Source organism: Anomaloglossus baeobatrachus, chromosome 6, assembly GCF_048569485.1.
Source record: "Anomaloglossus baeobatrachus isolate aAnoBae1 chromosome 6, aAnoBae1.hap1, whole genome shotgun sequence".
In the NCBI taxonomy this organism is placed as follows: domain Eukaryota; kingdom Metazoa; phylum Chordata; class Amphibia; order Anura; family Aromobatidae; genus Anomaloglossus; species Anomaloglossus baeobatrachus.
The window spans coordinates 193,297,297-193,308,985 of NC_134358.1; the positions used below are offsets into that span (position 1 = coordinate 193,297,297).

Genomic DNA, 11,689 nt, shown 5'->3' on the forward strand with positions numbered 1-11,689 from the left:
TCTGGAATTGGACGCAGTACTACCTTGTCTTGGTGAAACACCAGGAAGGGAGATTTGCAAGATAACGCCGCCAGCTCGGACACTCTTCGAAGAGATGTGACCGCTACAAGAAAAACTACCTTTTGTGAAAGCCGAGAAAGGGGAACCTCTTTCAAGGGCTCGAAAGGCGGCTTTTGAAGAGCAAGGAGAACCTTGTTCAGATCCCAGGGTTCCAATGGCCGTCTGTAAGGAGGAACGATATGACAAACTCCTTGGAGAAACGTGCGTACTTTAGAAAGCTGTGCCAAGCGCTTCTGAAAGAATACGGATAACGCGGAGACTTGACCCTTAAGCGAGCTAAGGGACAAACCTTTTTCCAACCCAGACTGCAGGAAGGAAAGAAAAATTGGCAATGCAAATGGCCAGGGAGAAAACCCTTGAGCCAAACACCACGCTAAGAATATCTTCCACGTTCTGTGATAGATCTTAGCTGAGGATGGTTTTCTAGCCTGTCTCATTGTGGCAACAACTCCCTGAGATAAACCTGAGGCCGCTAGGATCCAGGACTCAATGGCCACACAGTCAGGTTCAGGGCCGCAGAATTCTGATGGAAAAACGGCCCTTGAGACAGCAGATCTGGACGGTCTGGTAGTGCCCACGGCTGGCCTACCGTGAGATGCCACAGATCCGGGTACCACGACCTTCTTGGCCAATTTGGAGCGACGAGTATGGCTCGTTGGCAGTCGGACTTGATTTTCCGGAGAACTCTGGGTAACAATGCTAGAGGTGGGAACACATAGGGGAGTCGGAATTGCGACCAATCCTGAACCAATGCGTCTGCCGCCAGCGCTCGGTGATCGTGAGACCGTGCCATGAAAACTGGGACCTTGTTGTTGTGCCGTGACGCCATCAGATCGACGTCCGGCGACCCCCAGCGGCAACAGATCTGTTGAAACACGTCCGGGTGAAGGGACCATTCTCCTGCGTCCATGCCCTGGCGACTGAGAAAGTCCGCTTCCCAGTTTTCCACGCCTGGGATGTGAACTGCAGATATGGTGGACGCTCTGCTTTCCACCCACTCCAATCGCTTCATAGATGGATTTCAGCCAGAGCTCCATCTGCCTGTCAGTGGCATCTTTAAGTGCCGCTCCATCTTCAACCGCAACCAAGGATCTAGCTGCAAGCCTGGAAATTGGAGGATCCACTTTTGGACACTGGGTCCAACCCTTGACCACTTCAGAGGGAAAAGGGTAGCGTGTATCTTTAAGTCGTTTAGGAAAACGCCTTTCAGGATAAGCGTGGGGTTTCTGGATTGCGTCTCTGAAGTCAGCGTGGTCCAGAAAAGTGCTTAATGTACGCTTAGGGTATCTGAAATGGATTCTCTCGTGCTGCGAAGCTGACTCCTCTACAGGAGGAGCTGGTGGGGAAATATTCAACATCTTATTGATGTTAAATATAAGATCATTAACTATGGCGTCACCATCTGGTGTATCTAGATTGAGAGCGGTCCCAGGATCAGAATCCTGATCAGTTACGTCCGCCTCATCACCCATAGATTCATCCCGCTGGGATCCAGACCATTGAGATGAATGTGAAGGCCCGTCATAACGAGCCCGCTTAGGCTGCCCGGGGCCATCGTCCGAGTCAGAGTCTTCACCCTGAGGTGTAGATGCCCGTCCCGGAGCTAGGAGCTGAGGGGGACCAGGGGGCAATGATTGCACAGTGTCCGTGGTCTGAAGTACAGGCCTAGCTCGCAATGTGTCAAGAATTTGTGACATAGTGAGAGACATTCTGTCAGCAAAAGCTGCAAACTCAGTTCCTGTCACCTGGACAGCATTCACAGGTGGTACACCCTGGGACACGTCCAGCAGAGGTCCCGACTGTGCAAGCGCCGCAGGGGCCGAGCACTGCACACAATGGGGGTCCGTGGAGCCTGCCGGTAGAAAAGTCCCACATGCGGTGCAGGAAGCATATAATGTCTGTGCTTTGGCACCCTTGCGTTTTACGGGCGACATGCTGCTGGCTCTCTGCATGTGAGAGAGTCTATAGCCAAAAGGGCGACCAGCGCTATGCAGTACAAAGTATTTGTAGCAACAAAATACTAAGAATACTACGAGCACAAGAGGGGGTGAGCCCTGAGGGCTGCTTACCGCCCGCTGAACAGCGGGTAAGAGGCTGCAGAATGCCTTGTCTGGGTCTCCCCGGCTCCCCTCTGCAGCGCAGCGTGTCTGGCAAGAATGGCTGCCGGCTTGTGTGGAGAGGGGCGGTCCGTGGGAGTTCCCAAACAAAAGTGCGGGAACAGTGTCCCCTCTGTGCTGACTGTGAGGGCTGGAGTATGTAAAAACGACTCCAGCCCTCAGCGCTGATGCACTGGCCAGCGTCCCGCCCCTCTCCTGACTGGCAGGTCTGGGGGCGGGAACGAACGAAAGCAGGCCGCAAAAGCCGGGGACTCGAGTTATCAGCGCGGCCGCCGTAAAAGCGCGGGCCGCGCTGAAGTCCCCGGCGCACTACAAGTGCCAGCCGCGCCGCTATTCCAGCGGCCGGCGCGACCGAGTCCTAGACGTGGGCAGCGTCCCGCCCCTCTCCTGACTGGCAGGTCCGGGGGCGGGAACGAACGGAAACAGGCCGCAAAAAGCCGGGGACTGTAGTTATCAGCGCGGCCGCCGTAAAAGCGCAGGCCGCGCTGAAGTCCCCGGCGCACTACAAGTGCCAGCCGTGCCGCAGCCCCAGCGGCCGGCGCGGCCGATCCCATAAGTGTGCCTGCTTCAGCTAAGCTGAATGAGGCCATGGCACAGGCGCCGCAGCGCTGACGTCCCCCGGCGCACTACAACACCCAGCATGCTGCGGTGTGAGCGCCAAATGCACGGGGACACAGAGTACCTTAAGGAAGCAGGGCCATGTCCCTGACGTACTCCGCTCCATCCAGCATCTTCTCCAGGGGCTGTAGATGGAGCCCGGTCTCAGTGCCTGGAGACCGGTAAATCCCACTTCACCCAGAGCCCTGTAAAAAGGGATGGGGAAGGAATCAGCATGTGGGCTCCTGCCGCCGTACCCGCAATGGGTACCTCAACCTTACAAACACCTCCGACATAAGTGGGGTGAGAAGGGAGCATGCTGGGGACACTGTATGTGTCCTCTTTTCTTCCATCCGACATAGTCAGCAGCTGCTGCTGACTAAAAACAATGGAGCTATGCGTGCGTGTCTGACCTCCTTGCGCACAAAGCTAAAACTGAGGAATCCGTACTCCTACGGGAGGGTGTATAGCCAGAAGGGGAGGGGCCTTACACTTTTAAGTGTAGTTCTTTGTGCGGCCTCCAGAGGCAGTAGCTATACACCCACTGTCTGGGTCTCCCAATTAGGAGCGAAAAAGAAATTAAGTTTATATGAGCAGTGTGGTGAGAGCGCGGCGAAAATCCCTTTTTCTCCTGTATACCTGAATTGCCTACCTCGAGGAGCTGCAGCCAAGCACCTTTTTTCGGCCATTATAGAGGTTATGACTAGCACAACCGCTATAGGTGAGTGGACATTTCTATTATACAGCAGTAGTTTTATCGGTTAAGACCTTATTGCCCTTTTCGTTTCTGCAGTTCCTGTGACTAAAAAAAAAAAAAAAAAAAAAAAATACGAGTTTCTTTCAAGTTGATTTAAATAATAACCGTCATTTTGTTTTTTTAAGAAAGCAAAAGTACTTAAGAAAATAAGACACTTTGTAAAAATCATATTTCTCCTCCTGGACTGAGTACTCATTCTCAATTCTCTGGCAAATTCTGTCTCCAATGAAGACAAACGTTCCCATTACTGAGCTAGGAGATGGCAGAGAGCGCTTATAAAAGGTCTATGGAGATGGGGGAGCAAGAGGCCGACAGACATTTTGCTGCAAGTTCTCCTGAATCGCCTATTACACTTAAAAAGTTAAAATAGTTAAGGAGTTAAATAGATTCAACCAAGCCTTTATGCTATAAGTATATCTTAGAAAATAAGACTATCACAATTTGCATATACTTCATATGGTGTTGGGTTTTTTTGAGTACAGACAAAAAAAAAGAAAACATAAAAATTCATAAAAGTTTCTGCCTGGAAAAAAAAAAAAAAAAAAAAAAAATCAGAAGTAGTAAAATCCCCATGCACAAAATGAGCCAAAAAAAAGTGCAAAAACATCATTCCAGGTTTCGAAGGCACATTGTTTTGGCTTATAAATCTACATAAAAAAAACCCTGTGTGAACATACTGTAAGGCTGGTAAAATAAAACGAATAAATATTACATTTTCTATATTGCACACTCCTCACCGAGGACAAATACAAGATTAAAGATAAGACTTACATCAACAAGCCACACATCCTCTTCTCGGGTGTCTTTGAAACTATAAAAAGAAACAAGAATACCAGTGAGCAGAAGTTCGCTATTATACTGTACTTGTGTAGTGTACGATTTACAACATATATCTACACCCCTCTCCCACTCAAGAAAAACACCAAAATAATACATGAGTAGATGATGGGCGAGAGTGCTCTCCATTGCTCGGTACTTGATCAAGCATCAGGGTGCTCTGGTACGCTCGGTGTTCAGTCGAGTATCGCGGGTGCTCGGATGTGTCGGTCATGAAACATCGAACACAAACCTCAGGCTCGCTTCACTGAATGATGGGAGTAGGGACCGCAGAGGAAGACACTTGCAGTCTCCGAACGGCTCTCACTGGGGAGAGAACAATGATTTTGCATGTGGTGTCTACAAAACAAACAAAAAACCCTTGCCTTCTCCCCTCCTAGGAAATGCTCTGTTTATGCCTGGTTTTATGTGAACGGAGAGCTGACCTGCCCAATCATTGACTTCTATCATACTCGTTAGTCAAGTCGAGCCCATCAGAGCGTCCAACCTACTTGACTTGAGTAAAGAGCACTCGAGCATCATACTGTTCACTCATCATTTCGATTACTGCGTGCCCATCACGAATGACCAGCATTGTTCCATGATCTACACCACACCATGCTCGTACTTTTCGCCATGTTGAATGGCATACCATTAGACACTTCTGAGAACGCATTGTTCCAGGCAAGGTGACCCCCTCAGACTATCACGGGCTTTGGAGGTCAGGTGGCTGCAGAAGGAGCATCATTCATTACTTTCGGTTGTGGAGCAGACCACCAGAGCAGCCTAGGCTGGATCCAGAGACAAGACAGGGGGCAATCAAGTGCCAATCAACTGAAGGAAAGACTGAGGCACCATGAATAGTTGATATGGCTAGCAACCAAACAACCAAAACCTACATTGCAAATAAGACATGACACAATATTGCTACGTGTACAGCCCCACCACACAAACTCCTATATTAGCAATATTTACTCTGCATACATTTATCATCTATTGACAATATCAGAAAATCCTCCATACACTTAATATTTTTCTGCCTCTATGAGGGTGGCTGCTGATAAGTCTTTAGCTTTACCCAGAAAGAAACGAGATAGGAAGATGAAACTTTACATTTATACCACATACTTTCCACTGATGTCAGCACACTTCTTACATCGGTATTCCAAGTTCTGTAAGCCGAGGAAAAAGAAGAATTTCGGTTGTGCCTCAAACCAGGCATCTGTAGCATTCATGGCTTTAGAAATGGTGTGAAATTTGGTACCCTTGAGGTATTTCTTCAGGTTTGGAAACAGATGATAGTCGGATGGAGCTAGATCTGGTGAATAAGCTGGAAGCCGAGCTCTGCAAGTTTTGCCGTAGTCGCTTGTGCAGTGTGAGCGGAGGCGTTGACTTGAAGAAACAAGATTCCTTTGGACAGCTTGCTGTGCTTCTTGGCCTTCAGAGCTGCCTTTAATTGGTCAAAAAGTTCAATGCAATATCTTGCATTGATGGTGAAACTCTTTTGAAGGTAGTCCACTAGCAGCACACCCTCCTTATCCCAGAACACAGACGCCATCACCTTAGTGGCTGAGTTTTGCACCATGGACTTCTTTGGACGAGGACAACCAATGTGCCTCCACTCTTGACCGCTCCTAGTTTTCAGGGTCATACAAATAAATCCAGGTCTCATCCATAGAGACCAGTCGATCCAGGAAGTTTTTATCAGTCCAGAAATGCCGACAAATGGACTGGAAAGTTTTCACTTGTATGCTTCTCTGATCTCTTGTCCAACATTTGGGGACCCAATTTGCAGATAGCTTCCTCATGTCCAAATGTTCATAGATAATGACACAAACACATTCATAGCAAATCAACATGATGTCTGCTATCGCTTTAGCTGAAATTCGTCTTTTCTCCAGTATAAGGTTGTGCACAGCATCAATGATCTCCGGAGTAACAACCACTTTCGGTCATCCAGAACATTCCTCATTATTGCAGAAGTGCCCCGTTTTAAATTTTTCAACCCAGTTTCTTATCTGTGGAATATGAAGGGCATTGATCCCCCAATGTCTACGACATATCACCATGAATATGCTTTGCGGGCTTTCCTTGCAGAAACATGAATTTTATCACTCCTCTGCTGTCAGTTGCTGTAAATATCACATTAGACTCCTCCATTTTGTTTTCCCGCGTGTGCAGAATACTGTTGCTATGAGCAACAAACACAATTTTGAAACCACACATTAGACACATAAGGCTTTCATGTGATGTAACATTCGTTACCATAGAAACAAAAAAAGATAAAGAATTATCATCAGCCCCTCGTATACTGACTATACTGATGTGGCAATGGCACATTGTTCTCAAGGCTGTAAAACCTGCTTGGAAACTCCTTAGTGCTATTGCAGCATGACATTCCCCCGAGGCTCTCTCGAGCGTTCCCTGCTGCCATAACCAATCACCCTAGTTTGGAATATGACAAAAAGTTTCGTCATCTATAAAGAGACACTTGCCTCATCAATGGAAACCCAACACCATGTGCAGATTACTTTCCACATTCATCAGTTCAGTACACAGGGCCTCACACTGTCCGCTCCACTGAGCCCATTATCTGATGACTGCCCAGTGAAGCGTGCGTCCGTAAATCCCACCATTAAAGGATTTCCAGCACTCAGACTGCTGCATTCAGCAATTCAGTTAGGTGGCACAGATACACTGACAGAAGAGGTTACTGGATGGAGACATTTGTAAACGTGATTATCTAACGCTCAGCATTATATATTTAAAAGGAAAGTCATCATTGGTAAAATGACCTAATGTTTAAAATCAGGTATTTGGGTTAAAAGTGTCTTGGTGATTGGTGCTTTAAAGGAGTTTGTCCATTACTTTTACATTGATGACCTATCCTTAGGATAGGTCATTAACGTCTGATCGGAAAATCAGCTGATCACAGACCCGGCGGCGGCAGCAGGCAGCCGGAAATGCTCAGCTCTGGCACTGTTCCGTCTTCTGGTAGTGGCCGCGGCCGGATACTGCACATCCACCTCCCATTTAGATCAATAGGAGGCGGATGTGGATCGACAATTCTGTGTCCTATCTAAAGGCCCCGTTGCATGCGTCGATTTATCGGGAGATATGTCGTCGGGGTCACGGATTCTGTGACGCACATCCGGCATCGTTTGCTACGTCGTTGCGTGTGACACCTACGAGCGACTCTGAACGATCGCAAATAGGATGAAAATCGTGGATCGTTGACACGTCATTCATTTTTAAACGATTGTTCGTTTTGGGGAAGCAGCCGACATATTGCTTCGTTTGACACCCTGCCAACATCGAACAACATTCAAACGACTGCCTGGGTCCAACAATATATCGTTGATCGCTGATGCATAGATTTTGAGATCGCTATGTGTGACAGCAAATAAACGACCAATAAGCGATACCGGCAAATCGTAAATATGATCTGGGTGCGTCACGTCGCACATGCGATCGCCTGATAAATCGACGCGTGTAAAGCGGCCTTTACCTACAGCCACACAGCTAATCTTCCATAGTGAGTAAATACATTTCACTTTGGTTCCCACATTTTACACTGTTGAAAGGGTTGTACATTAGGGATTCGGGACGGTATATGGATTTTGTTGTCCTCATGTTCCAATTCGGTTAACCAAAAATGGTAGGATCAGTTCTAGCAAGTAAAAAAATATTACAAACGGCTGAGCTAATGGCTGACAGCAGAGATCAGGCCAATAGAATGGAAGATTTGCTCATTGGTAATCTCTACTTACATGATAAAAAAATGCCGCAATTAATGCACAAGATAATGTGTACTGGCATGGTTCCTATTGGGAACGGTCTACCTCAGGAGGCAGACAGGACGTCATGCCATTGTAGGAAGCATCCCGCTGTTCTAGGTATATAATCCGGGGAAAGAGGGGACCTCATAGTCAAAACAGAGGCCACAATTCTACAGTTCCTTCAGTTGAGCCCAATAAATCATTACTTTTTGTGAGCAGATGACCTCTAAATATTCAGGTAGTCATAAAAACTAGTGCTACAAAAAATGGAGCAGCTGCCCGTAGACACCAACCAGATACCGGCTCTCAATTTTAGGAAACTGTATGGAAAATGAAAGCTGTAACTGGACTAAAGTCGCTCCACATTACTATACCATCATCTCCTCCATTATTGTGGGTGGGCATCTTGATGATATGTCCTCATTACTGCTCCATAAGGGTGAACGCAGGTAACAGTATGTGATCTGTATGCCAGACAAAACCAAGAGGAGAAAGCAAAAGGAGAGGAGCTCCGAGGTATATAAAGCATGATGTGATGTGAAACGGGTGCGGCCTCTCAAAATATCAGCGGCTGCAAGAAATCAGAGATCTCCTACATCCGCTATTATACTGTTTACCATCAGCGTGCGAAAACCAGAACCTTCTAATGGTTAAATGGACTATCAAGATGAGAGAAGAGCACAAGTCATCATTTGTGGGCCCGACACGAAGTGAGGGGTAAAGACCATATACTGGAAAGGCTGATATCGTCATAGCAGTGCTGTATAGCACATCACTCAGGGGGCAGCATTACATTACAATCACTCGCCGTCCAGCACACATATACACAGCGTAGAAAAAACATCAGTCATGTACTTACGTCTCATCCAAGTCCTCTACAAATGCTGAGGAGCGGGCCAACAAGAAGATGGCTGGAAGACACACAGGGAGACAAGAATGTTAGGATATGTGTACCCTCCCATCTTAGGTATATTATCTGCCCTTCCTATAGAGGATCTCAATCACACAGTGTCTTGAAAAAAGTATTCATACCCCATTAACTTTTCCACATATTTTTTCCACATTATAAAAAAACCTACAATGAGGAAGGAAGGAGGTGGGCGGGATGTTTGGCTCGCTCATCTCCGCCCCTCCGCTTCTATTGGACGGCTGCCGTGTGACGCCGAACGATCCCCTCCCTTAGAGAGGAGGCGGTTCGCCGGCCACAGCGACGTTGCTAGGCAGGTAAGTTCATGTGACGGGAGTAAGCGATGTTGTGCGCCATGGGCAGCGATTTGCCCGTGATGCACAATCGATGGGGGCGGGAGCTTTTACCAGTGACATCGCTAGCTGTGTGTAAAGCCCCCTTAAGGGTTCACTCACACGGATATATGTTCTCTCCTGCGAGAGAATTGGGCCAATTGTGTCAATGACACTCGGCTCAAACTCTGACCAGAGCGTGAGCCAAGTGACATTTACTGTAATGTGAGAATCGGAGCACAGGAACAGAGAACACATAACTTCATTTCTCCACTGTCTTAGTTGGCGTATATCAGACTGTACAACTTTTTCCATTCATAAACCAGAATGGGTGCACCCCGTCTGATCTATGCTGCCAAACGCAGCAATTTCTCATGCCAAATAGGTCGGCACTGCCCCACAGTATACCACAGGACCAACTGTTATCTTATAAACCATGGGGTACAACTCATCCGCGTTATAGGCTTGTGTGAGTGGGCCCAAAAAGTTGTTTTGTGGGCAGATTCTCCCACCTGATCCGCGAGTATCTACAGCTCCTCCATAGTGACCATGGTCCTCTTGGCTGCTTTACTAATTAGTCCGCTCCCCGTTTGGGATGTCAGTTTAGGTGGGCGGCCATGTCTTAGTGGGTTTGTAGTTGTGCCATTCTCCTTCCCTTTTTACATGATAGATTGAACTGCTGAGTGAGAGGATCAATGCTTGGGCTATTTTTATTTTTTATTACCTTATCTGCCTTTACTTTATTGAATATAAATACATGTCATAATGTGCAATTTATATTTTTCAAATATTAAAAAAAAAAAACAAAACCAAAAAAAGTATAATTTCCTTTACCATTCCCAAATACTACTTTGCGTTAACGTTTGTGGGTATAACGTGAAAAAATGTGGAAAAGTTCACGGGATATACTTTTTCAAAGGTACTGTATACATTTTGTGCACCTTCTTTACAGGATCATAATCTTATACTGCCCATATTCACATAGTCACAATCGTATACTGCCCATTATCATATATATCTGATCCTCCTGTACAGGATCACAAATATACACTGCCCGTTGTCATATTTTATCTGCTCCCCCTATACAGGGTCACGATCATATACTGTCCATTATGCTATATTGCCTACTCCTCCCACACAGGATCACAATTATATACTACCCATTATTATCTATTATCCTCACGCACTGCCATTATGATATATATTATCTGCCTATACACATTATATATATATATATTCTGCACATACTGCCCATTCTCCCACATGCAGACACGCTGCCCCTTCTATTACTGATGGCACAGGGCAGCACATCTGGTCCCTCGCCCGGGTGCCCCTGTACACAGTGATCGGGGTCTTCCACACCCCATAGCTCCAGCACTGTATATCACAGCCGTACACTTCCCTCCATAGAGGGCGGCTATGGTGATGGATGGGGCATCCGTACAGAGCACACACCCTTCCAGCGAGGAGCACAAGCACACATGGCAGCGCCACAGGCACACACACACCGCAGATATGCCCTGTGCTCCTGACACAGACGTCGCTTCTATCATTACCTGTTGCTATGAAGGCGCAGAACCCGGCAGCTGCCATGTTGGGAGGATGTGATACCGGAAGGAAACAGTGAGGCAGCGCTATGGCGCCCCCTCCTCCTCCTCAGTGGTAGGCTGTGCGGGCTGGAGGCTGCCTCCTCCTCACACAGCGGGAGGGCGACACTCAGTGCCCCGGAGCCGGCGGGGAACACAAAGTGACCGGCAGCCGGCGGGTGACACCTCCAGAGCCGGCTCCCTGCACTCGGGTCACTCAATGTTAGTATGAGGGTCCTATAATAAGGCCTGGCTGTCGCAGCCGGGGTCCATGAAGAGCAGGCGGCCTCCAGTCACACTGGAAACCAGTTCCTTATTGTTTTAATATCATTTTTATGATTATCCAGATATGATGGCCATGTACCCCCAAGTAAAAGCCTGTATGACGGTGCAAACCACGTATAACTGTGCAAACCACGCATGACGGTGCAAACCACGTATGATGGTGCAAACCACGTATAACTGTGCAAACCACGTATGACTGCAAACCACGTATGACGGTGCAAGCCACTAATGATGGTGCAAACCACGTATAACTGTGCAAACCACGTATGATGGTGCAAACCACGTATGACTGCAAACCACGTATGATGGTGCAAATCACGTATGAGAGTGCAAACCACGTATGACTGCAAATCATGTATGACAGTGCAAACCACGTATGACTGTGCAAACCACGTATGACTGTGCAAACCACGTATGATGGTGCAAATCACGTATGATGGTGCAAACCACGTA

The 11,689-nt window shown here is 47.4% G+C and overlaps 1 protein-coding gene across 1 annotated transcript in view; it reads right to left on the reverse strand.

Annotated features, from left to right (window-relative positions):
• TMX3 (thioredoxin related transmembrane protein 3) overlaps nucleotides 1–11,020 on the reverse strand; it is an 84,914-nt gene extending 73,894 nt beyond the window's left edge. Inside the window, exons 1-3 of the mRNA XM_075314607.1 lie at nucleotides 10,922–11,020; nucleotides 8,986–9,037; nucleotides 4,303–4,342 (exon numbers count right to left, since the gene is read on the reverse strand). Of these exons, the coding sequence (XP_075170722.1) occupies nucleotides 4,303–4,342; nucleotides 8,986–9,037; nucleotides 10,922–10,958 (129 nt within the window). The 5' untranslated portion in view covers nucleotides 10,959–11,020. The remainder of the gene's footprint in view (nucleotides 1–4,302; nucleotides 4,343–8,985; nucleotides 9,038–10,921) is intronic.
• Between the last annotated feature and the right edge of the window lie 669 nt (nucleotides 11,021–11,689).